Source organism: Mustela erminea, chromosome 10 (genome assembly GCF_009829155.1).
Source record: "Mustela erminea isolate mMusErm1 chromosome 10, mMusErm1.Pri, whole genome shotgun sequence".
NCBI lineage: Eukaryota > Metazoa > Chordata > Mammalia > Carnivora > Mustelidae > Mustela > Mustela erminea.
This window is the reverse complement of record NC_045623.1, coordinates 73,987,412-74,014,897: the sequence shown is the minus strand read 5'-3', so window position 1 is coordinate 74,014,897 and position 27,486 is coordinate 73,987,412. Positions and strand designations below refer to the sequence as shown.

Genomic DNA, 27,486 nt, shown 5'->3' with positions numbered 1-27,486 from the left:
GAGGTCAGATGGATTATCTTTATTCAGGGAGTAAGCTTAGCTAATCAATAAATTTCAAATTCTCACAGATGACTTTGTTTTCCTCTTCTCATGACATGGAGTTATGCTTTTTATACTTCATACTATATTGGTATTTAGGAATAAGTTCTGAACAGGATGCCGGACTTGGATCTATGAATCAGTGGCTTGCTATATCCTTAAAACAGAATCCATTATTTCTCCTTTGAAATGTGCTTTCCCCTGTCTTTCCTTTTTCTTGTCATCCAAATTGAAATTGTATCTATGGTCTTTGACTTCTCCTTTTCCTTGACCCCCTTATCCAGGTTTTTGCTGATTCTACCTTCATGACACCTTTCAAATCTTTATTCTCACAGTCATCACCCTAATTCACCATTTATAAATTTGTATTGGTTGTTGTAATACCTTAACTGTATTTACTCTGCTTTTAGTTTTAACCTCTAGTTTATTCTGCATTCTAGTAAAAAAAAAAAATTATATTCACTACCTGCCTGAGTTCCTGTAGTAGATAAATATTTGTTAAATGATCACTTCATTTCTTTCCTTTCTTTCTTTCTTTCCTTTTTTTTTTTTTTTTTTTTTAAGATTTTATTTAATTGAGAGAGCTAGAGAGCACACATGCATGAGGTGGGGTGGGAAAGGAGAGGGAAAGGCAGAGGTGGGCTTCCCACTGAGTGGAGCTTGGGGCTGGATCCTAGGACCCTGTGATCATGACATGGGCTGAAGGCAGACACAACCTACTGAGCCACTCTGGTGCCCCTCATTTCATTTATCTTCAGAAACCTTTGTTAGCTTTTTCTCTATAGAATAAACTCTGGAGATCTTGGCATTTAAAGTCTACTTGATATTTACCACTATTTATTAGAAGAATTGAAGTTAGGTTCCCCTTCTCTTGGTTCCCAAGACTTGGCTTTATAAATTCTCTGAGGCCCACATTGTTTATTTACTATTGTACAACTAAGGCCCACTATGGTATTTGAAACATAGTTATTAGTCTAAATGATTATTAGAAACATAGATATGTGGTAGTGCTTGAAACAGATACTTGCTCAATGAATATGCTAATTGTCTTTAAGTGTCTCTTCAGAGAAGAAACTCCTCAGAGACTGTCTTATTCATCATTGTATACCCTTAGTGTTTTAACTGGTACAGTAATGGGCAGTCAGTAAGTATTTGTTTACTAATGGGTATTTTTGTATACTTATTTTAGTTTGTCATCCATCTGAAAAACTCTTCTCTGCTTCTTCCCATTGAAGTTCTATTCAGGCTTCCAGGTCTAACTCAGATGCCTCAGAAACTGTTCTTTGAAGTTGTTTTCCATGTGAGGTCCACCTAAGAGGATCCTTGATTGTGCTTAATACATCTTTAAATCTCCTGAAATTTCAGTTCTCAAATTTCTGTGATTCAGAAGGTGAAAGCTTGGGTTCTCTGAGATTAAAGGAAAAAATGATTAGAAGCACATAGTAGATAGGTACTTAATTTAAATACTAATTCTTATCTCACCTTGTTTCTATATTACATTGTTTTGCCCATTACATGGTATATAGTAGTATCTGAATAAAAATATTTGCTCAATGAACAGATGAATGAATCAGTGTTTTAGCACTTTTATACTTCCATATTTTGTATTTCTCATTTTTGTTTTTAAGTTTTAAATGATTAAAGGTAGGAACTATATCATCATTTTTTCTGCCATAATGTGTAGTCAATGGCTTTACTCACAGCAGGTGCTAATAATTATTTATGAATAGAAAAATGATTCAAATATTTTGAATTTAGGTGATTAGAGTAATAATGGTAGTATGATAGAAATAGCCAACTAAAGGAAATGAGACATTTTTGAGGATGAAGGAAGGTGGAATTTAATTTTGGTTCCTAGAATTCCCTCAGCACCATTGAGAAATTTTCAAAATTCTTTTTATGGGAAGCAGCACCATCTCTTTCCTCTGTGCTATAATGTTAGTATATTGGCAGAAGCACAGAGAAGAAAGTAGACAGAGGGGAAGCTGCATATTATGTGTGGGGAACTAAAATCAGTTTGGTATTGTAGCAGCTTCAAGTTTAAAGCATAGGTGGTGAGTTAAGAAACTGAAGGAGCCTGGATTATAGAAGGTCTTTAATACTATGTAAAAGGGTAATAAGTATGGGAGCAGGATGGTCTTACTTGTGTTTTAGTTGGATTACTTTGGTAACTGTGTGGGGGATAGAATGTTCAACATGGTGACTGAGACATGGACATTTGAGAATTCTGAGTTTTCAGTGTAGAAAATTTTTTAGCCCTTCTTCCTGTCTTATCCACAAGTAAAATGGGTAAAGGCCAGCTCCTAAAAACCTGTTAGCTTTGGAAGATTTGATTTCATTAAAGGTGGGGCGGGGGTAGAGGGCCTGGGATGATTGAAGCAGGTAAGACAGTGTTCCCTGATTTTCCTTTCTTTGGCTTTAGGCTAAGATGACCCCTAGCCTAAAGATCGGCCTAAAAAAAACCCCAGTTAATGATGGTGACCTACAGACATGAGTATCAGAAGCAGCTAAATATTGCAGTCAGTATATTTCCTTCATTGCTGGTCTTAGCTGCCATGACTCTGCTAAATTTGTCAACTAACTTTATATTTTCTTGATGAAATCCCTATGGTACCTTGGTAATTATTACTTTTCATCAGCAGGTGTTAACTGTTTTTCATCATTAATACACATACTTGAGGTCCCAAAGGGGTTTGAAAACTGGGTTTGTTGGATCAAGGCTTAGCCTTGGTAAAGAAGAAAAAGTCCTTGAGGGAGAATAGAGGCTAGACATTATTGGGAATAAGGGTTTCCACAAAATGCATCATTAGTGAGACATAGTTGACAATGTTTTCTGTTAGTTTTGAATCTCATTGTTAACTCCCAAAGGTTCTTTCCTCATCTCTGTACTACAGCCGTGTACACAGTGAATATATAGTAAATATTTGATGTAAAAAATCGACATCAACCTGAACCTTCTACTTCAATGTTCATTAGGTATATTTTGTCTTTAGAAGTAATTGTCCCACCTCTAAAATCTTAGTTTTGAGCTTGCTACACTCTGACATTCACATCATCTCTATTTTTCTATTTCATACTTCTTTTATTATTTTATTTATTTATTTTTAAAAGATTTTATTTATTTATTTGACAGAGAGGCACAGTGAGAGAAGGAACACAAGCAGTGGTAGTGGAATAGGGGGAAGCGTCTTCCTGCAGAGCAAGGAGCCCCATGCGGGGCTCGATCCCAGGCCCTAGCTAGGATCATGACCCAAGCTGAAGGTAGATACCTAACGACTGAGCCACCCAGGCACCCCTCACACTCCTTTTAGAATTTCCTCTTTAAAAATTGTTCAAGGTCTTTGGAACTTCTAGCCATTTTTTTTTTTAAACCATCTTTTCATTGACAGTCACCTAATGCTTATACTTTCCTTCTTTGTCAACAACATTTCATGGACTATCCTGATCTTTCCTGTGCGTGTACCTTCAGTTTCTTTGCCATTTCCCCTTTCTGTCTTATGTGACTTATCCACAAGTAAATTCCAGCTATCCTTGCACCAACTCTGAGACTTGACTAAATTCCAAACATCATTACACCATCTTTGCCTATTTTGTACCTGTGTTTAAGTAACTGAATGTGGTTGGAGAAAAAAATGACCATATTAACAACTTAGTTTGTGATCAGGAACCTCAAAGAGTCTATCAGGACTCCTCAGTCCTATGATATTTTTCTAGTCCATTCACTGTTTTTTTTTGTTTTTGTTGTTGTTGTTTTAGAGGGGTGGTGAGGGGTGGCGGGGGGCGGACAGAGAGAGAGAGAGAGAGAAAGAGAATCTTAAGAAGGCTCCACACCCAGCACTGAGCTGAAGCAATTCTGGGCTGATCTCATAACCCTGAGATCACAACCTGAGCTAAAATCAAGAGTTGGAGGCTTTAATTGGCTGAGCCACCCAGGCACCCCTTCCCTAGTCCATTCACTCCCCTCCCTTTTAAAAAAAGATTTTATTTATTTATTTTAGGGAGAGAGCGTGAGTGGGGGAGGGGCAGAGGGAAAGAATGTTCAAACAGACTTCCCACTGAGGAGGGAGCCCCACTTGGGCTCCATCCCACAACCCATGAGATCATGACCTGAGATGAAACCAAGAGTTGGCTGCTTAACCAGCTGAGCCTCCCAGGTGCCCTGAGTCCTTTCATTCTTAAATGATAGTTTAATTTTTTCCACAAACCTCCAACACTCTGTCCTCTTTACTGTCTGTTGACGTCCTTATCTACTATTTAACTGAGGGGGCAAAAATAATCAGAAGAGAACTTCCACAAGCTCCCATTATAAGTTACCCAGCCTACCTCTATTTGTACCCACATTCTATGCCTTCTGTCCTATTGCTGTGGATAATCTCTTTCTACTCCTATCAAGGCCAACCTCTACATCAATTAAGAGTTTTATTCTTGAAATTAATTAGTTTTCCTTTTCTGTTGCATGTTGTGTATGTTCTGTTGTCATCAATATACAAACATGGCTATAATATTTTCCATTCTAAAAAAAATTTATTAATCTTACACTGCTGCTTCTTTAATTCATTCTTTTCTTTTTAAAAAATTATTTATTTGAGAGAGAGAGAGTGCCTGCCCCTGCAGGGAGGGGCGGGGCAGAGGGGGAAGGAAAATCAGATTCCTATTGAGCAGGGAGCCTGACATGGGGCTGGATTCCAGGACCCTGAGATCATGACCAGAGCTTCGGGCAGAAGCTTATCCCACTGAGCCACCCAGGTGTCCCTTTCATTCATTCTTTGATTCAACCATTTTTGTCTGTTTTGAGTACTCTTGGATTACAGGAGTGGAAAAGCCAGTCCACAAGCCCTGCTTTCATGGAGTTTCTATTCTAGTAGAGGGAATGTCACACTTGATCTTAGCCAAAGGTGGAGAAGTGATAGTAGAGGGAATATCAGATAATAAAATAAAATAAAGTATGTTGTATGTTATATGGGGATAAATACTATGAAAAAATAAAGTAGGGAAGGGGGATAAAGAATGATGGAGGATTATGGTTTTATTTATTTTTTTAGGGAGAGAGAGAGAGCGCGCACATGCACAAGAGAGTGGGGGTGGGGCAGAGGGAAAAGGAGAGAAAGAATCTTTTTTTTTTTTTAAAGATTTTATTTATTTATTTGACAGACAGAGATCACAAGTAGGCAGAGAGGCAGGCAGAGAGAGAGAGGAGGAAGCAGGCTCCCCGCTGAGCGGAGAGCCCGATGCAAGGCTCGATCCCAGGACCCTGGGATCATGACCTGAGCAGAAGGCAGAGGCTTTAACCCACTGAGCCATCCAGGCACCCCTGGAGGGAAAGAATCTTAAGCAGGCTCCATGCCCACTGTAGAGCTCAGTGTGGCTCCATCTAATGACCCTGAGATCATGCTTGAGCTGAAATCAGGAACTGGATGGTTAATCCACTGAGCCATCCAGGTGTCTCTGGTTTTAATTTTTTAAAAGATTCATTCATTTATTAGAGAGAGAGAGAGAGAGACAGTGTGCAAGTGAGTAGGAAGAAGGGCACAGGGATAGAGATAATCCTGAAGCAGACTTCCATTGAGCATGGAGCCTGACTTGGGGCTCCATCCCAGTACCCTGAGCTCATGACCTGAGCTGAAATCAAGAGCTGCTTTTATATCATGGCTATTGTAAATAACACTGCAGTAAACATAACGGTGCATACATCTTTTCAAAATAGCATTTTCTGTTTCCGTTTCTCCAATAGTGGAGTGACTGAGTCGTGTGGTATTGCTATTTTTAATTTTTTGAGGAAACTTCATGCTGTTTTCCACAGTGGTTATACCAATTTACATTCACATTAACAATGCGTGAGGGTTCCCTTTTCTCTACATCTTCGCCAAAAATTGTTATTTCTTGGGGCGCCTGGGTGGCTCAGTGGGTTAAAGCCTCTACCTTTGGCTCAGGTCATGATTCCAGGGTCCTGGGATCGAGCCTTGCATCGGGCTCTCTGCTGAGCGGGGAGCCTGCTAACCCCACCTCTCTCTCTGCCTATCTGCCTACTTGTGATCTCTGTCTGTCAAGTAAATAAATAAAATCTTAAAAAAAAATTGTTATTTCTTGTCTTTTTTGATACTAGCCATTTGTATTGGTGTAAGGTGATATCTCATTGTGGTTTTGATATGCATTTCCCTTATGATTAGTGATGTTGAGCATCTTCTCATGTGTCTTTGGTCAGTCATCTGTATGTCTAATTTGGAAAAATGCCTATTCAAGTTCTTTGCCCATTTTTTTTTTCAAGTAATTGCTATACCTAGTATGGGGCTTGAACTCACAACCCCAAGATCAAGAGTTATACCCTCCATGTATCGAGCCAGCCAAGCGCCCCATCTGACTATTTTTTAATCAGATTGTTTGTGTTTTTTTTCGGTTTTGAGTTGTGTAAGTTCTTTATATAGTTTGGATATTAACCTTTTATCAGGTACATAATTTGCAAATACCTCTCCCATTTAGTAGGTTGTTTTTTTGTTTTGTTCGTGGTTTCCTTTGTTGTACAAAAGCTTTTTATTTTGGTGTAGCCCCAAAAGTTTATTTTTGCTTTTGTTTCCTTTGCCTGAGGGACCTATCCATAAATATATTACTAAGGCAAATGTCTAAGAGATTACTGCTTATGTTTTCTTTTACGGGTTTTATGATTTCAGGTCTCATAGTTAAGCCTATAATCCATTTGTCCAGTTTTATTCTTTCACAGGTAGTTGTCTAATTTTCCTGGCACCATTTATTAAAAATACTGTCTTTTCCCTGTTGTATATTCTTGTCTCCTTTGTCTTAGATTAATTGACCATAGAAGCATGGGTTTATTTCTGTTCCTTTGATGTATGTGCCAGTACCACACTGTTTTGATTACTGTAGTTTTATAGCATACCTTGAAATCTGGCATTGTGATACTTCCAGCTTTGTTCTTCTTTCTTAAGACTGCTTTGGTTATTTGGGGTCTTTTGTGATTCTATACGAATTTTAGGATTATTTGTTTTAGTTCCATGAAAAATGCTGTTGGTGTTTTGATAGGGATTCCATGGGTATTCTAACAATATAAATTCTTCCAATCCATGGGTGTAGTGTATCTTTCCATTTGTTTGTGTTGTCTTCAGTTTCTTTCATCAGAGTCTTATAGTTTTCAGAGTATAGATCTTTCACTTCCTTGGTTAAATATATTTCTAGGAATTTTATTCTTTTTGGAACAATTATAAATGGGATTATTTTCTTAGTTTCTCTTTCTGCTACTTTGTTATTAGTGTATAAAAAATAACAGGTTTCTGTATATGAATTTTGTATCTTTAACTTTACTGCATTCATTTATTAGTCCTAATAGTTTTTTTGGTGGAATCTTTAGAGTTTTCTATATACAGTATCATGTCATTTGCAAATAGTAACAGTTTTACTTCCTTCTTACTGTTTGGATGCCTTTTATTTCTTTTTGTTGTCTGATTGCTGCAGGTAGGACTTCCAGTGCTATGTTAAATAAAAGTGGAGAGGGTGGTCATGTTTATCTTGTTCTTGATCTTAAAGGAAATGCTTTCAGTTTTTTACCATTGAGTATGATGTTCACTACTGGTTTTTCATAACTGGGCTTTATTATGTTAAGGTATGTTCCCTCTACATTCATTTTGTTGAGGGTTTGTGGTTTTGAATAGCATCAGGAAAGGCATCCCATTGGAATGGGATATTTGAGTAAAGACCTGAAGGTTGTAAGAGACAGAGGCATTTAGATAATCTGAGAAAAGGCGTACTTGGTAGGGAGAATGGGAAGTACCCTCGGCCAGAAGCGTGGCTCCACTTTTAAAATTTGTATTTGAGGAGCAGGAGGAGGCCAGGGTGGCTGGAGTGGAGTGAGTAATAGAGAGGGGAAAGGTGGAGAGAAGAGCTGGATTGTGGAGAGTTTGCAGTTTGTGAAGGGTCTTGTAGGCAGTTGCAAGGATTTCAGCTTTTACATTCAATGAGATGGGAAGCCATTGGAAAGTTTTGAGTAGAGGAATCATGTGAACTAACATTAATTTTAATCCAGTCTATTTGGCTACAGTACTGGGACTGAATGGGTATGTGGAAACAAAGACCAGTTAGGAGGCTTTTTGCAGTAATTCAGGCAAAAGAGCAAGTGATATGAAATAATTGACCACAAGTAGGAGAGTGCTTCTCCTTATAACTACTCGAAGAGTTGTCTGTATCTTTGCTTTCATTTCCTCTCTCCTCATTTTTTTTTTTAAAGAATTTATTTATTTGACCGAGAGAGACACAGTGAGAGAGAGAACACAAGCTGAGGGAGTGGGAGAGAGAGAAGCAGGCTTCCTGCTGAGCAGGGAGCGGGATGCGTGGCTCCATCCCAGGACTCTGGGATCATGACCTGAGCCAAAGGCAGATCCTCAGTGACTGAGCCACCCAGGCGCCCCTCTCTGCTCATTCTTTATTGAACCGACTCCAGTCAGACTTTTGTCTCCATTATTCCACTGAAATACTTATGTCAAGGTCATCGTGGCTAAACCCAGTGGCCAATTTGCAGTCTTCATCTCACTCAACCTATTTGCATTTGACACTGTTGATCACTCTATCATTTGGCTTCTGGGACCTTGCTCTCTTGGTTTTCTTCCTATCTCAGTGGAGTTTTGGAAGGTTCAGTCTGCTTTTACAGTCTGTTCTCCCTTCTGATATGATCTCATCAGATTGTACCGCTTAAAATTCCATCTGTGTGCTGATGATTCCCACATTTATTTATCTAATCGTGACTTTTCTTTTTTTTTTTTTTTTTTAAGATTTTATTTATTTGACAGACAGAGATCACAAGTAGGCAGAGAGGCAGGCAGAGAGATGGGGAAGCAGGCTCCCTGCTGAGCAGAGAGCCTGATCCGGGGCTGGATACCAGGACCCTGAGATCACGACCTGAGCCGAAGGCAGAGGCTTTAACCCTCTGAGCCACCCAGGCACCCCCTGACCTTTCTTTTGAGCTCTAGACTCTTAATTTCAGTTGTCTGTGACTATGTCTGTTTTCATTTGGGTAGTCAATAGATCTCAAATTCAATGTGTATAAAACTGAATTCTTGATTTTTTTACTCCCATTCTGCTTCTTTCCAGTCTTTCCTATGTCAATAAATAGCACTACCATTCTCTCATTTACTCAGATCAGAACTTGGAAGTTGTCTTTGATTCTTTTCTTTTCTTTTTCTTTTTTCTTTTTTTTTTTTTTAAGATTTTATTTATTTATTTGACAGAGAGAAATCACAAGTAGATGGAGAGGCAGGCAGAGAGAGAGAGAGGGAAGCAGGCTCCCTGCTGAGCAGAGAGCCCGATGCGGGACTTGATCCCAGGACCCTGAGATCATGACCTGAGCCGAAGGCAGCGGCTTAACCCACTGAGCCACTCAGGTGCCCCTCTTTGATTCTTTTCTTAACTTCATATTCCACATTCAGTTTATCAGGTCTGGTTGGTGCTACCTTAAAATTGCATGAGACTTTTCCCCACTAACTTTGTTGCTACCCTAATCTTAGCCTCTATTATCATTCATTTGGATTACTGTAAAAGTCTCCTCGGTCTGATTTTGTTCCTACTTCTCCCCACCCCATGATATTTTGTATACAGAAAGATCGGTATTGTCTTGTTAAAGCTTAAATCAGAGTTTGTCACCCCCTAATTCAAAACCCTGTGGTGGCTTTCCATTACAGTGGAAAGCTTGCTTTGTCCTATAAGATTCTACATGATCTGCCTCTTGGCCTTCACTAGTTTACTTCCACTCTTCCTCTTGTTCAAGAGGTAGTCATACTGGCTGCTTTGATAGTCTCTGAATATATTAAGCATGCTCCTGCCTGAGGATGTTTTAAAAATTATTATTTGAAGAATTCTACACTTGGTAGTTTTCTTTACCTGAGATGTTCTTTTTCCAGATGTATATGTCTGTTGGCTATAATTCATTCAGGTTTCTGTTCACATTATCACCTCCTCAAAGAACCCTTTCTTGACTAGTCTTTTAAAGTAACACTTAGTCATTCCCTTTACCTCTTTTTTTCCATTTCTTTTATTTACCTGGTATTGTCAGATATTTGTTGTTTATTATCATTTTTCCACATTAGAATATATGGTTCCTGAGGGCAGGAATTTGTATCTACTACACTGTATCTACTACACTGCTCTATCTCTAGCTTCTAGAATTGTATGTAGAAGATACTCAATAAATATTTCTGAATGAATTTATAATGATTGGGGCGCCTGGGTGGCTCAGTGGGTTAAAGCCTCTGCCTTCAGCTCAGGTCATGATCCCAGGGTCTTGGGATCAAGCCCCGCATCGGGCTCTCTGCTCAGCAGGGGGCCTGCTTCTCTTCCTCTCTCTCTGCCTGCCTCTCTGCCTACTTGTGATCTCTCTGTCGAATAAATAAATAAAATATTAAAAAAAAATGAATTTATAATGATTAAGATTGAGTCATTTTCTGGCTTGAAATCCCAGCTCTGTGACCTGAGATAAGTTATTTAAGTTCTCCAAGCCTTAATTATCCCTTATATATAGCATATTATGATATTATTATCTATTTCATTGTGTTATTGTGAAAAAAATATATATATATTTATGACTTTTTATTTATTCGGGCGCCTGGGTGGCTCAGTGGGTCAAAGCCTCTGCCTTCAGCTCAGGTCATGATCTTAGGGTCCTGGGATCCAGCCCCACATCGGGCTCTCTGCTCAGCAGAGAGACTGCTTCCCTTCCTCTCTCTCTCTCTGCCTGCCTCTCTGCCTACTTGTGATCTCTGTCTGTCAAATAAATAAATAAAATCTTAAAAAAAAAAAAAAGAGTATTTATTTATTTTATTTGACAGAGTTCATTCAGGTTTCTGTTCATATATACATATGTACATATATACAGATATATATGTACATATATATATTTTAAGATTTTATTTATTTATTTGACAGAGAGAGAGAGATCACAAGTAGGTAGAGAGGCAGGCAGAGAGAGAGGGGTAGCAGGCTCCCTGCTGAGCAGGAAGCCCAAAGGGCTCTATCCCAGGACTCTGGGATCACGACCTGAGCCGAAGGCAGAAGCTTTAACCCACCGAGCCACCCAGGCGCCCCACTATCATCATATTTTTAAGGTTCACACACAGAATGTGTGAATATAGAATTCATATTTTTTTAGTGTTCTCATCTGGTTTTAGAAAGAAATATAATAGGGGCGCCTGGGTGGTTCGGTGGGTTAAAGCCTCTGCCTTCAGCTCAGGTCATGATCTCAGAGTCCTAGGATTGAGCCCCACATTGGGCTCTCTGCTCAGCAGGGAGTCTGCTTCCTCCTCTCTCTCTGCCTGCCTCTCTGCCTACTTGTAATCTCTGTCAAATAAATAAATAAAAAGAATCTTAAAAAAAAAAGAAAGAAAGAAATATAATAGAAAAAGATGTGTCTTGACCTTTGATTTGTTGGTTTTATTGAACTATTCTTTCACTTTGTTCAGCTTGAAAAGGAGGCTTTAATTTGTGCATTTTTCCCTTTAGGGAACCTTTTATGAATTTTTTGTTAAGTAACTGGTTTAGGAGATAATGTAATCTCCCTAGGTTTTGGAATGTAATTAAGAACAAATTCAGGCCAACGTAACCACATTTAAAAATTCTGTGATAACATTTAGGTTTGCTAACTTTAATGTAGCAATACTTCCTAAGAGTGATCCTGAGTAGTAGATGCACAAATTTTTTAACCCTTAATATGTTGAAGATTAACAAGTCACATAGTTTCTCTGCGTATATTTCAGTAAAGCAGAGGTTATATAGACTTGTCAGGCCTTCTAATTTGCGCAACTCTTTGAGGCAAATTAAAAAGCAGAGAATAGAAATAGTTGGTATTAATTTTTAAAAAGTCCGTAAGCTATTTCAAACGTGTTTTTTTTTTTTTTTTAATTTTATTTTATTTGACAGAGAGAGATCACAAGTAGGCAGAGAGGCCGGCAGAGAGAGAGGGGGAGGCTGACTCCCTGCTGAACAGAGAGCCCGATGCGGGGCTCCATCCCAGGACCCTGAGATCATGACCTGAGCTGAAGGCAGAGGCTTAACCCACTGAGCCACCCAGGCGCCCCTGCTTTTTCAAATGTGTTTTGTTCAAGATAGTTTCAAGATGGTTTTGTTTAGGTGACCCAGGAACATCTGAGTCCTGCCTTTGACCAATAAGAGAAGGGGACATTTTATTAGTACCTCTCATGTAGTAGTCTTTTATATTAAAGAACACTAGTTGCTATAACAGATACACTCAAAAGAATCTAAACTCGACCATTTTTCTGCACATCACTTCCAAGGTCATCTGGAGCAGGTGGGGAAATCTCGTGGGAGGCTTTGATGGGCCTGGTCTGGAAATGATTACTTCCACCCATCTTGCATTGCCAGAATTCAATCACAGGGCCGTGCCTAACTGCTAAAGGGTTGGGAAATAATCTAGTTGTGCCCAAGAGGATGGTGGATCATGTTTGGTCAACAAGTAGCTAGTCCCTGCTCCAGGCTTCAAACCACAATATAGCCCTTACCTAGAACTATATAGAAATCCTCTTATTTTGGGTATAGACAGCCTAGGACTATAGTCTCCTTTCATTTCTTGTAGGTCCACAGAGTTTTGGGTAATAACCATTTTGAATGCAAGTAAAGGCCTTTTTCTAAGAACATCTAGGAGATCTGGAAAAGCTTGTTTTCCTTAGCCTCTGGCAGGACTAGTCACTGCCAGCCTCTGAACTCCTTCAGTCTTGGTGGCTAGAGAAGGCTGTCCTCAGGCATTTCTCACTTTGTCGGTGGGCCATTGGGGAAGAGGGAAAAAAGCCAGAAGAAGCCAAAGAGATGCCAGAGAGAAAAGTGACTGGGTTTCAGCTGTTCTCACTATAATAGGCTCCTGGAAGGAAGCATGTTCTTTGACTTTTTTAAGTTACAGTAACATATGCTTGACATAAAATTAGTGACATTTACTACATTAAGATATTGTGGAACCATTATCACTGTCTAATTTCAAAACATTTTTTTAAAAGATTTTATTTATTTTATTTATTTATTTGAGAGAGAGCCTTAGTAGGGGGCAGAGGGAGAGTGACAGGCAGATTCCCTGCTGAGCAGGGAGCCCAGCACTGGCTCAATCCTAGGACCCTGGGATCATGACCTGAGGCGAAGGCAGAAGCTTAACTGACTGAACCACCAGGTGCCCCTAATTCCAGCACATTTTCATAACCCCGGAAAGAAATATATATATTAAGTTTGTTACTCCCTGTTTCTTCCTCCCCCCAGTCTTTGGCAACCACTAATCCATTTTCTGTTACTGTGGGCTCTGGACATTTCATATAAATGTCATATAAATCATACAATATGTGCCTTTTTATGTCTCGCTTCTTTCACTCAGCATAATGTTTTTGAGATTTAGCCATACAGTAGCATGGATCAGTACCTCATTTCTTTTTTTCTTTTTTTTTTTTTAAAGATTTTATTTATTTATTTGACAGAGAGAGATCACAAGTAGGCAGAGAGGCAGGCGGAGAGAGAGAGAGGAGGATGCAAGCTCCCTGCTGAGCAGAGAGCCCAATGCAGGTTCGATCCCAGGACCCTGAGATCATGACCTGAGCCGAAGGCAGTGGCTTAACCCCCTGAGCCACCCAGGCGCCCCAGTACCTCATTTCTATTTATGGCTGAGTATATTTCATTGTATGGATGTGCCACATTTTGTTTGTCATCAACTGGTGGACTTTTGGGTTGTTTCTACCTTTTGTGTACGTTTGTGTATAAGTTTTTGTTTGAATACCTGTTTTTCCAGTTTTTTTGTGATATGGACAGGAGTGGAATGGTTGGAGCATATGGTAGTTTTATGTTTAAGTTTATGAGAAATGGTCAAACTGTTTTTCATGGTGGCTGTACCATTTTAACATTGCCACTGGCAGTGTACAGGGTTCCAATTTGGCCATGACCTTTCTAACATTTGTTATTTTCACATTCTAACAAAATTTTTAGCCATCCTTGTGGATTAAGTGATATCTCATTGTGCTTTTAAATAATGTTTAAATTAAAATTAAAAAAAATTTTTAAAGATTTTATGTTAAGTAATCTCTATACCCAACATAGGCTTAAATTTACAACTCTGAGATCAAGAACCTCACGTTTCACCTACCGAGCCAGCCAGGTGCCCTCTTTGTGCTTGCTTATGTATGTATGTATGTAATTTCTACACCCAATGTGGGGTTCAAACTCATGACTCTGAGATCAAGAATCTCATGCTCTTCTGACTGAGCCAGGCAGGCACCCCTCATTGTGCTTTTTGATTTGCATCTCCCTATAGGTCAGTGATGTTGAACATCTTTTTATATGCTTGATCTTTGTTATAGAAATGTTTACTCAGTTCTTTGCCCATTTTTATTTTATTTATTTATTTATTTGCCCATTTTTAAATTCAGTTGTTTGTTGTTGAGATGTTGAGAGTTCTATATTTATTCTGGATACTAGACTCTTATCAGATATATGATTTGAAGGTATTTTCTCCCCTTTTCTGTTTTTCACTTTTTAGAAAAGGTTTTATTTATTTGAGAGAAAGCAAGAGAGCGAGAGCGTGTGGACAAGTGTGGGTGGAAGGGCAGAAGGAGAGGGAGAAGCAGACTCCCTGCTGAGCAGGGTACCCAACGGGGCCCAATCCCAGGACCCCCCAGAATCACAACCCAAAATGAAGGCAGACACTAAACCGACTGAGCTACCGAGGAACCCCTTTTATTTTATTTATTTTTAATTTTACTTTTAAGTCATCTTTCCACTCAATGTGGATCTCAAACTCACAACCCTGAGATCAAGAGTTGTATGCTCCACTGACAGAGCCAGCCAAGTGCCCCTGTTTTAGATTTTAAAGAAGTAAATACAGTTACCGTTAGCATCCCTTCCCTCCTCTAGGAGGAAACCACAATCCTGAAAGTGGTGTGTATTTGATGCTGCACAAGTGGGGGAAAAAATTCATTATGAAAGACATTTATAAGTAAGATGTAGCAGTATTTGTTTTTAAATTTTATATGAATTATGTGTTACTGTATCTATCCTTTCATTCTTACTTTTTTTCACTCATTGTTTTTGAAAATTATGTATATCGTGGATCAACAAACTTTTTCCCTATAGGGCCAGATAATAAATATTTTAGCCTTTGTTATACTGTCTCTTAAGTACTCATTCCTTTTGTAGCATGACAGCATCTATATGATAATAGGTAAATATATGATAATAGGTAAATAGGTAACTGCACTATGTTCCTATAATATAGGCATTGAAATTGGAATTTTATATAACTTTCATTTTCTTCATATTGAAAATATTTAATGAAATATTATTCTTTGATTTGTTTTCCAACCATTTACAGATGTAAAACTACTTTTAACTTCTTTTTTTAAAAATATTTTATTTATTTATTTGACAGAGAGAGAGATCATAAGTAGGCAGAGGCAGGCAGAGAGAGAGGGGGAAGCAGGCTCCCTCTTGAGTAGAGGGTCCAATGTGGGGCTTGATCCCAGGACCCTATGATCATGACCTGAGCCCAATCATGACCTTAACCCACTAAGCCACCCAGGCTGCCCCTACTTTTAACTTCTTGTTTGGACATAAATAGGCTATGGTTAGGATTTGGCCTGGCAGCTGAAGTTTGCTAACCTTTATCTATGTTAATATATTTAAATCCATTTCATTAATTCTTTTTTTAAGATTTTATTTATTTATTTGACAGAGACACAGCGAGAGAGGGAACTCAAGCAGGGGGAGTAAGAGAGAGAGAAGCAAGCTTCCCACTGAGCAGGCAGCCTGATGTGGGGCTCGATCCTAGGACCCTGGGATCATGACCTGAGCTGAAGGCAGATGATTAACGACTGAGCCACCCAGATGCCCCCAGTTTCATTAATTTTTAATGAATAAATGAGTTTATTCATTCTTATAATAATGGACCCTTAGGTCATTTTCATTTTCCCTATTACAGTGCTGCAGTAAATATCCTTGTGCTTATTTGCTTGTGCATATATGTAGGAGTTTTTCTTACTGGATATTTTTGCCAAATTACTTTCTATAGTGATTGTACCAATTTGCACTTTGGCCACTGATGTTTCTCTATGTCTTCGCCAACTCTTGGTGTTACCAGGTTATTACTTTTTTGGTAATTTGTTAGGCTTATTTGGCATGTCAGTGTTTTAAATATATTTCCTTAATTGCTAGTGAATTATATATGTTATTTAGATTTTTCCCTTATATCTATTATTTGGATTTTTTGTCTTGTGACTTCCTTATCCACATACTTTCTTGTTTTTCTATAGACTGTTTCTTTTTATTTTTCTTATTGATTGTTTATTAGTGTCATTCTTATTGAATTCTTTATTAGTGTCATTTAAATATAACATGGAGAAAAAGCATGCTTTGGACTAAGTTTGAATTCTCCCAGTAGCTTATTAAGTTTGAATATGAAATAAGGATAAGAGTGTCTATTGTGTAGTGTTGTTTTCATTGTTAAATCAAGGTTTAGAATTTCTCGTTTGTATTGGATCTCACTAAATGTTTCTATGTTTTTTATAGTGCTTGTTTTTTTGTCACTGCTCTAACTTCATGTGTAGCAGAATATACCCTTACTTTTGTAGCAGGCTACTTGTTTTGTGATTATTTTTCTTCTTTCATTTTTTCTTTTTAACCTTTTTATTGTAAAATACAAGTACAGAAAAGCATCCAAAACAAATGTATAGCTTAATGAAAAATTATGAAATGAGCACTCTTACAACCACTCCACTACCCAAGTTAAGAAAAATGATTTTGGGGGCGCCTGGGTGGCTCAGTCATTAACTGTCTGCCTTTAGCTCAGGTCATGATCCCAGGGTCTCGGGTTTGAGCCCCTGCTCAGTGGGAAGCATCCTTCTCTCTCTCCCATTGCCCCTGCTTGTGTTCCCTCTCTTGCTGTGTCTCTGTCAAATAAATAAATAAAATCTTAAAAAAAAAAAAAGAGGGACGCCTGGGTGGCTCAGTTGGTTAAGCAGCTGCCTTCGGCTCAGGTCATGGTCCCAGCGTCCTGGGATTGAGTCTCATATCGGGCTACTTGCTTGGCAGGGAGCCTGCTTCTCCCTCTGCCTCTGCCTGCCATTCTGTCTGCCTGTGCTCTCTCTCTCTGATAAATAAATAAAAAAATCTTTAAAAAAAAAAAAAAGAAAAACAATTTTTGCCAGCCATTCTAGAAATTCCTCTCCATGTCCCACCTCAATCACAGCCCCACCGTACCTCCAAAAGTAATCACTGTCCTGACTTAAAAAGTAATAGTTTCCTTGTAAGTTCACATCTAAAACATTACAATTTAGTTTTGCCCATTTAAAAAATCTAGATATGCTAAAATCTTTTTTAATCTGTTGGTTTCCCTTCCATCTCTTCTTTTCCCTTAAAATTTATATGTTGAAACCCCCCCCCCCAGGTGTTTGACATACAGAGTTGCCCACAGTGTAGCTCTGCATACTTAGATGTATTTTAGAACGTTTCTTTGTCCTTTGTATTTCTTGCAGTTTGCAGCTGGATACAGAGTCTTCATTGGCCTTAGGTTCAATTCCTTTAGCAAGATTATGGATGGTTGTGTGGTCTTTCAACAGGAGGCATGTAATAATATCTGCTGTTTGCTCTTTGATTTTAGCAGTTGTTGATGCTCATTGCTAATATTCAGTAGTTGGGAGTTGCAAAATGGTGATGCAGTTCTATCATTTTGTTTTCAATCACTATATGGAATAACATTTTAAGGAGATGCTTCCCTTCGTGTATTATTTAGTTCTCAGTGGTATAGTACATCTAAGAAAGACTTGATTCTTTCTTTTAAAATTACCTGTTTTTAAGATAACAGATTGGTTCCCTGTCATCTTCAGAAGGTGACCAGTTAATTAGTTTCTTATTATCATTGTGGTTATACACTTAAATATATTTGTGTTTCAATCCATATATAAAGTGTTCTTGTACTAATTGAAGCTCAGATTGTCTTGTTGTCTAGAAAAGAGCATTGTTCATTACTTAGGCTTTTAGACCTGATCCTAATAGGCTTTTTTTTTTTTTTGGTAGGACTTGCATATTTATTTGAGGGGGAGGGGCAGAGGGAGAGGGATGGAAGCAGAATACTCTGAGTGTGTAGCCAGTCACAGGGCAGGTCTCCATCTCAGGACCCTGCTATTATATTGGTCATTGTTTCTACAAATTTTCAGTGGGTGCAGTTAAGAAATACATAACTACGTTGTCAGTGAACAGTATATTTGCAAAGAACTACAGAGATTTCTTTTTTTTTAAACTTAATCTCCTGTATATTACATTAGTATTTCTTCTCCTCTGTACCAAGAATCATATTTCCAAAGATTCAGGGGGTGAAAGAATTGCGTATTGGAGAATGTCATCAAAAAGATGTGACTGGTTGACCTGTGAGCTGGACCTGGGTTCTGGGAGGTTCCTTACCTTCTGTCCTTAGGATATGGGTTCCACTTGACTTTCTTGGTCCCACAGGCAGCTCCAAGGACATAGCCTTGAGATAGTGATGTAGTGTTGAAAACACCTGCATGGTACACGTGACTGCACCTAGTTAAAGCCTCTATAAACCAATTTCTGTCGGATGGGTGTCCGGATCCATTTTTCTTGTTGCTCCCAAGATAAGCCTTGTATGTAAGTTCCCTTTGCTTAATAACGCTGCCACCTACCAACTTGGAGTTCTCTGCCTCTTTCTTCTGCCTCTCCCTGCCCTCTGAGTACAGGGGTCAGTTTCAGATTATACCCAAGAAGCTCCTGAGAGGGTTTTGAGCCAGCAATTAGAATTTCCAGGAATTATTCATTTACTTTGTCATATGTTAAATATATGTCTCTAATGGCATTACTAATATACTATCACCAATGATGATTAATGAGAACTAAGTTATTTTGAATAAGCTGTCTCCACCTTCCCCTTTCCATTTTGTGGTTGACCTATATCAATCCTTTCAAATTACATAGTCATTATGTACTGTACTCTCCCTTTTAATGTACATTTATTTATTCTACAAATGACTGTATATTTAATGCTAATCACCATATTAATATCACTTTAGTTATTTTGATTGTATGAATCTTCTTCTCTAGTAGATTCCTTAGGAAGGGCTTATTGGAAGAATATTCAGTTATTTTATATTGATAACAGTTTGCCTGTGCCTTTTACGTTGAAGGTTAGTTATCCTGGATATAAAATCCTTGGCTCACATTGTCTTTCCTTGAGAGTCTTATAAATGCAACCTTGTTTTTCTTTCATGCACTGTTTTTTGGATTTTCATTTGTACAATTTGAGCATATTTAAGACAGGCATTTAAAGTTTACTATTAGGTCTAATGCTGGGCTTCTTCAGGCATGGTTTCTGTTAATTTATTTTGATTGTTTGAATGGGCCATACTTCTTCATTTCTTTGTATGTCTTGTGCTTTTGTTGTTGTTGCTGAAAATGGACATTTGAATGTTGGTAACTCTGGAAATCACCTTCTTGCCTTTCTCTAAGTTTGTCGTTTTTTGATTGTTGAAGGCTGTAGTTGTCCATTTATCTAGTGAGTTTTCCCAACTTTTTTTTCCCCCTAGAAATTGAATTCCTTGCTCTGTGTGGTGCTGAAGTCTCTGTTCTTAGCTTATGTTTTGATGGAGACTTCCTTGATCACCAGAAGCTAAACAAACATACCTCCTCCAGGGGTTTTTGCAAATGGACTCTGCTTAGCCAGACTAGAGATCAGGCTGAGATGAAAGCTTAAAATCTTTTCAGGTCTTCCCTGAGCATTCATTTTGCCCAGGGCTTGCTCCCCCCGCCCCACTTTATTTATTTAATCTCTACACCTAACATGGGGCTCAAACTCAGGATCCTGAGCTCAAAAGCCCATGCTCTTCCTGCTGAGCCAGCCAGGTGTCCCTGCCTTGGGTTTTCTGAATTACCCTATATACATAGGTATTTTTAATTGCCCTAATTTCCCAAAGAAATTCTTCTCTTTTCCTCCATGATTTTAGGCAGTTTATTTTATGTCTCATTTATAATCTTTTGGCCCAGGTCGCTGTGGGTGGTTGGATCTTTTCACAGTGTTTTTGAGCAATACCTTTTGCTTTTCTATCATGAACAGATTCAGAGTTAGGTAAAATAAAGGTATGCCTTGTGTCAGTCCTTCAGGTAGCCCCAGACAAGTTGGAATAGATAGAAACAATAATTTGCAAAAAAGGTCTTTTGTGTTTCTTTTGGAACCAGGGGTCAGGGTCCTGCACTGGAAACACCAGTTGACATCTGCAGACCATATCTAGGAGTGGGTGGGCAAGGGCAAGTGAAAATGACGCAAAGCTATCCTGCTATTATTTTTTTTAAAAAGATTTATTGATTTATTTTAGAGAGAGAGTGAGCGCATGTGTGAGCATGAGTGGGGTAGAGGGAGACAGAAAGGGAGAGAGAATCTATAGTAGGCTCCTTGGTGAGTGCAGAGCCCAAAGTGTGACTGGATCCTTCAACCTTGAAATCATGACCGAAACCAAGAGTCCCAACACCCAACCAGTGGAGCCAACCAGGTGCCCCTCCTATTTTCAAGTTGACTTCTTGGTTTAGCATTTTCTGGGCTGTAAACCTTTGACTATTTCCCAGAATTCTGACAAAGGTGGTTCTGACATTTTCTGCGTGCTTTTTCAGTTGTTTCTGTGGGGGGATGTTAGCTTGTAGCTGTGGGATTTTGTTTTTGGTTTTGTCTCTCATTTGATTTTTTTTTTTTTTTTTACCTCTCATTTGATTTTAATTTTTGTTTCCCTAATGATAAATGATGTTGAGGATGGTTTTGTGTGTTCATTTGCCATAGTTGCCTCTTGTTTAAGTGTCTCTTCAGTCTTTTGCTCATGTTTTTTGTTGACTTGTGTTTTCTTATTGAATTTTGAAAGATCTCTCTATATACTGAATGCCAGTCCTTTCTCACATGTGTTTTGCAAGTATTTTTTCCTTGTGTGTGATTTGTTTTCATTTTTTAGCAGTATCTTTTAAGAGTAGTAGTTTTTAAATTTGATAAAGTCTTATTTATAAATTTGTTCTTTTTAAACTTATATTTTGTATCTTATCTAAGAACTCACAAAGTAACAAAAATTTACTGTTGTATTTTCTTCTGAAGTTTTACACTTTTAGATTTCATAGTTTGATTCACGATCCATTTAATTTTTGTCTGTTTTTGATACGCTTGAGGTATGGATCAAAGTTCATGTTTATATATGTGTATATATATATACACATACGTATAGATAAGCAAAGGTTTTTTTGTTATGGATTAAGAGGATGGACTTTGATTAGTGTGGCACCTGGGTTTGACTCTTGGTAGGGTAGATCAGGAAGAATCTGCCAGAAGGTACAGAGTTCTTTTCACCTACCAGTCTTTGGTGGGTAAAGGTAGGAAAGGCAACTCCTAATGAGGGTTAATCCAAGTTTTTAGTCTGGAGTGTAGACTCCAGGTTTCAGCTGTGAATCCTTTACTTTGAATCCTTTCCTTAATAGTACAGGTGCAGTGTAAGTACACTAGCTTTCTGGGTAAAGTTAACGAGATTTGCTTTGGTATTGTGGAGGAGGGAGATGGTTCTGAGCCAAGACACAGATAGCGAATCTTTGTGAGGACTCCCAGGGCAATAGGCAAAATAGCCACAACTCAGTACTCTGAATTAAAAGAGAAAGCAGTAAGCTACAGAGTGTATGGATGATCAATTAGTCTTAGTCACAAAAGGAACAACAACCACCACCAACACAGGACTAGATCTCTACCAATTAAGAGAAAGTCTTATCCTTTTCAATCATCCTATTTCCTATCATAACATGACAAAGAAAAAAAAAGCCAGAATTCTCTCTCTCTCAAAGAAATAAATAAAATCTTTAAAAAATACTAATTTAAAAGTTATATTTCATATCCAGGGCTGCCTGGGTGGCTCAGTGGGTTAAGCCTCTGTCTTCAGCTCAGGTCATGATCTCGGGGTCCTGGGATCGAGTCCCACATCGGGCTCTCTGCTAGGCGGGGGGCCTGCTTCCTCCTCTCTTTCTCTCTCTCTGCTTGCTTCTCTGCCTACTTGTGATCTCTCTCTGTCAAATAAATAAAATCTTTAAAAAAGAATTTCATATCCAGTTTAATTACTATTTTCTTCCCTTTGCAAGGTTTTGACAGGTGAGACTTAGAATAAGAAGGAGCATGATTTTCTTTTACTTTTCTGTTTTCTAGCTTTTTTTCTTTGGGTGTGTAGGAAATAGGATGATTGAAAAGGATAGGGCTTTCTTTTAATTGATAGTGATCTAGTCCTGTATTGGTAGTTGCTCCTTTTCTGGCTAAGACTAATTGCTCATTCATACACGGTAGCAGGCATTCCAGTGCCGGCTCTCTGATGTAGCTCATTTGTAATTTATTTTGAGGATGAGACCTTTCCTTCTCCATATTGTCTTCATCTGAGATATTATTTCCATGCTTGATATCTTTCAGGGCTTCCTTATTTTCTTCCACCGAAAGCTGGTTGCTGAGGGTGTTGCCTGTGTGAATGGCCAGCCCTTTTTGGTGGGTTATCAGTATTAGTGTCCAAGCCTGGTTTCCTTCCATGATTTGTCCTTGATTCATAGGTACAGTTTCATTCTTGACATACCAAATGGTGGGAATGTAGACTGCTCTCTTACTTCCTTCTTTCTGTATTAGCTACGCCTTCCAATTCCACCTTCCTGCTCACTCTGTTACAGCTATCTTGACATATCATTTGCCTTAATGATTCAGTGCTTAAATATCCCTCCTTATCATTTTATCCATCTACTACCAATCGATTTATTTATTTATTTTAAAAGATTTTATTTATTTATTTGACAGAGAGATCACAAGTAGGCAGAGAGGCAGGCAGAGAGAGAGGGGGAAGTAGGCTCCCTGCTGAGCAAAGAGCCTGATGTGGGGCTTGATCCCTGGACCCTGAGATCATGACCTGAGCTAAAGGCACTTTATTTAGCTCAGCCCACTGAGCTAACCCACTGAGCCACCCAGGTGCCCTTTTTTACTACCAATTTAAAAAATAATACTGTTTCCTTGTTTCTTCTGTTATTTTTCTTTAACTTTACTTTTTTTTTTTCCCCTTGAGCTTATCTAAATTAGATTCTGGATAGCCACCTCCAACCAATATTGGCATTTTCCCATGTTTTTGAACCCATCAGTCACACTGTATGATCTTAGAGGGTTTTTTTTTTTTTTTTTTCCTTTAAATCTTAAGGAGGCTGGCATTTTCCCATTTTTTCCCCCTCTGTGGCTTTTACTAGTTACCCGAGTCTTGTTCTTCACATGGCAGGAAACCTAGATTTTAGTTATTTCTTTTTATGTTTGTCATTTTTGTCTTTGTACTGTCCATATCACTTTGATGTGCGACTTGTCTGTGTTTGTTATAGCTTCCTTCATTGAAATATGAAAAATATGTCTCATTTACCTTATTTTTTTCAAAATAGTTTAGTTACCAGTTAGGTGAGCGTTTGCTTCAAAATGTATGAATTTTAAGATTTTATTAATTTATTTGAGAGAGAGAGAAAGAGACAGATAGTGACAGAGATAGCAAGAGAGAGCACAATCTGGGAGGGGAGGGAGAAGCAGGCTCCCTGGTGTGAGGCTCTATCCCAGGACCCTGGGATCATGACCTGATCATGATGCTGACTTGAGCCATCCAGGTGCCTCCAGAATGTCTGAATCTTGATGATATGTTGAACATTGCTTAGAGTGAAGAGGAGCAGGCATTGAGATGGATTGGGATGAACTGGATTAAAATAAAGGCAAAAGGGAGACCCTTTCAATGTTTCATATTGTCTGCATTTTCTCCAGAGTACTTCATGCTTTTTCATTGAAATGTATTTAGCTCTTATTATAGACCTGTAAAGAAAGCTCTACATTTAATTTTAGCATTAATTGAATGATAGAGGCATTTCTAACTTTGTATAAGAAGTAAAGGAAGTTCTGCCATTTATGATTTTTTTAAATGAAAAAATATTTTTAAAAACTAGATAAAGGAAGAGTGAACAGAAGGAGAAAAGTAAATAAATAAACATAACTAGACATGTACTCTTTATGGAAAAAGACTTATTCTTTACTTTTTTTTTTTTGAGGGGTAAGAGAGGGAGAGGGTGGGGGAGGGGCAGAGAGAAAGGGAGAGAGAATCTCAAACAGATTCTCTGCTGAGTGCGGAGCCTGACTTGGGGCTTGATCCCATGACTCTGAGATCAAGACCTGAGTCAAAACTAAGAGTTGGGGGTGCCTGGGTGGCTCAGTGGGTTAAAGCCTCTGTTACCGGCTCAGGTCATGATCCCAGGGTCCTGGGATCGAGCCCAGAGTGGGGCTCTCTGCTCAGCAGGGAGTCTGCTTCCCTTCCTTTCTCTCTGCCTGCCTCTCTGCCTACTTGTGATCTCTGTCTGTCAAATAAATAAATAAAATCTAAAAAAAAAAAAAGGAAACTAAGATTTGGATGTTCAACTGACTGAGTCACCAGGTGCCCCTTTGGCATTTTATAATCAATGTCCCACAGCCTTCATAGCATACCCAAAACAGCTTTTACTAAGAAGTATGTTTCTGGCTTTAGCTGTTGAGCAGAAAGTATAAAATGCTGGCACTTTTTAACTGCAATGAATGTTGTAGAGATGTTTGATATAAAGTCCTTACACTTTTAGAAAAGACATTACAGACTTATCTTTTATCTTTTTTTTTTTTTTCTTTAAAGGATGTGATAGCTGGACTTAGTCCCCTGCTTTTTCGGAAGCTCAGTAATCCTGACATATTTTCATCCACCGGAAAAGCTAAACTCCAACGACAACTTAGTCAGGATGACTGTAAGTTGCGGAGAGGAAGCCTGGCTAGTTCGCTGTCAGGTGAGTATCTAATTTTGTTTTTTAAGAAATGTGCAACTGTGTTGTCCACACATTCAAGTGTGTATCACTTATATTTAAGGGTATATCAACTGACTTGGCATCTTGACACCTTCTTCTCTGTTGGTAGTCTTGTATAGAACACTTATGGGTAAGGCCATCTTCTTCTTTTTACTATTTCCTCATGACATATCTGAATGGTAGCCTCAATCTGCTAGATATTTTGTAGTTGACCACTATCACTGGTTTTTCTTTTCAAAATTGACTTTTGCTGTCTTCTTATTCTGTGGACCTCAGATCCTTTGCTTTTTTTGATTTTCTTTTTCCTATTTTCAAAATCTATTCCAAAGCCTACAGTGCCTCCCCACCTTCCCCATAGAAAAGTCTTTAAAAAATTCAAGGGGAAGGAATGATACAAGGAAGTCATCGTCCAAATAGGAAACAAAATGTGACATAATTTTAAGCAATCAATACACTATTAAAGAATCCGCTGTTCTCAGCTAAACAGATAGTAGAGAAGAAAATAAAATCCTCCTGTATTCCTTTCCAGTTTTAAATTTCTTCTTATTTTTGGCCCTTTTCAGGAGTATTCCCTTGACTTTATCATTTCACTCTTTTTTTTTTTTTTTTTAAGATTTTATTTACTTATTTGACAGAGAGAAATCACAAGTAGATGGAGAGGCAGGCAGAGAGAGAGAGAGGGAAGCAGGCTCCCTGCTGAGCAGAGAGCCCGATGCGGGATTCGATCCCAGGACCCTGAGATCATGACCTGAGCCGAAGGCAGAGGCTTTAACCCACTGAGCCACCCAGGCGCCCCTATCTTTTCACTCTTTGATTGAAATTGTTTTTTTGCCAGGCATTTAATCACATAGAGCCATTTTTTGCTTTCATAGTATTCTGCTCTTCTTTTAAGGAGGTATTATAAGGTAATAACCTTATAAATACTGTCCAGGTAAATAGAATTTTGATTTTTGTATTAAAAATTTTTTTAAAGGTTTATTTTGTTTTTGAACCAAGTCTTTTGAGCACCTAATAACCAGAATCTATTGCTTTGCTCTGAGATGTCATATTCCTTCTATCCTTTGAAGTGTAATTGGCTATTGGCTACTGGGTGGTACAATGTGGGAATGTGGTTGTGTTTGATTCTTTATAGATTTTCAGTTAATCCGAGTTCAGCCTTACATCTTAATTTTGTGTCCTCTTTGGTAGCTTGCATTTCTGAGTACTGAACTTATCTGAGATTTTGCAGGGTAGCCCACTATCTCATTTAATTGCCATTTAACTGCAGCCTCCTCTATGCTTATTTTACTTTGTGTCTGTCTTTCTTTCTTTCTTTCTTTCTTTCTTTCTTTCTTTCTTTTTTAAGGTTTTATTTATTTATTTGACAGAGATCACAAGAAGGCAGAGAGGCAGGCAGAGAGAGAGAGGAGGGGAAGCAGGCTCCCCGCCGAGCAGAAAGCCCAGCTCGGGGCTGGGGGCTGGATCCCAGGACCCTGGGATCATGACCTGAGCCGAAGGCAGAGGCTTTAACCCACTGAGCCACCCAGGCGCCCCTTCTTTGCCCAGTTCCATTGGTTACGATTCATCTGTCTGTTTTAGGTTTTCTCCAAATTTTATTCATTTCCTCAGTTACTCCCCCCTCACTCATTATAGCCTTTGTTTATTTTACTTCTTTATTTTCATTTACTGTCCTGGGTGACAAAAGATAAAAGTGTGTGTTCATTCAGCAATATTTAATAGGGAATATTTTACATATTAACCTTTTGAATCATTGTGGGAATAATTAGAAGTTTTAAGTTTTTTTTCCTGAATTATTTCTCTACTAAAGGTCTAGTTTCTCCATTTGTTCATATTGTTGCTTCTGTTTTATGTTGTTTGTTTTCCTCAAATTCTTGGCAATCCTTCGTACATTTCAAGGCCAGACTATATGTCCAAATTGGTTTCTTTTGCAAGTGCATAAATCTCTTTCCCCAGCAAGCCCTTATTTTGAAGGGAGATAGAAGTATGATACTAGCCTTTGTTTATGTGTATAGGGTAAGTCAAGGAGCTAGCTTTCCTTTAGAATATATAGATGAGGATAGGCAGATGATCTGGAGAACTTAGCAACATTTGTAGAAGGAAAGTGGACAGGCTGTCTCTACTCTGGTCTTAATGGAAGTTTTGAGTAGGGAACTATTCTTTGAGATGGTTTTGTGGGCTTTCTGGTAAAGCATACATTTACACACAGACTTGGAAGATAACTAGATTTTTAAAAAACACTGCATTTTTCTGATTAACAAAGTAAATATGCCAGTAATAAAAAATTTGAGTTCAAAGACCAGCATTATGTCAAAGTGAAAAGTTCTTCTTAGGGGCGCCTGGGTGGCTTAGTTGGTTAAGCTGCTGCCTTCAGCTCGGGTCATGATCCCGGGTCCTGGGATTGAGTCCCGTGTCTGGCTTCTTGCTCGGCAGGGAGCCTGCTTCTCTCTCTGCCTCTGCCTGCCGCCCTGCCTGCTTGTGTGAGTGCTCTCTCTCTCTCTCTCTGACAAATAATTAAATAAAATCTTAAAAAAAAAGTTCTTCTTAATCTTTACTTCTGTCTCCCTTCTCCAACCTTTATATATACCC

At 38.5% G+C, this 27,486-nt stretch overlaps 1 protein-coding gene across 7 annotated transcripts in view; it reads left to right on the top strand.

Annotated features, from left to right (window-relative positions):
• Nucleotides 1-27,486, top strand: part of MAST2 (microtubule associated serine/threonine kinase 2) — a 208,289-nt gene that overhangs the window by 3,708 nt on the left and 177,095 nt on the right. For all 7 annotated transcript variants that reach the window (XM_032361580.1, XM_032361579.1, XM_032361578.1 and 4 more), the window contains exon 2: nucleotides 24,735-24,882. In XM_032361580.1, coding sequence (XP_032217471.1) covers nucleotides 24,735-24,882 — 148 coding nt within the window. The remainder of the gene's footprint in view (nucleotides 1-24,734; nucleotides 24,883-27,486) is intronic.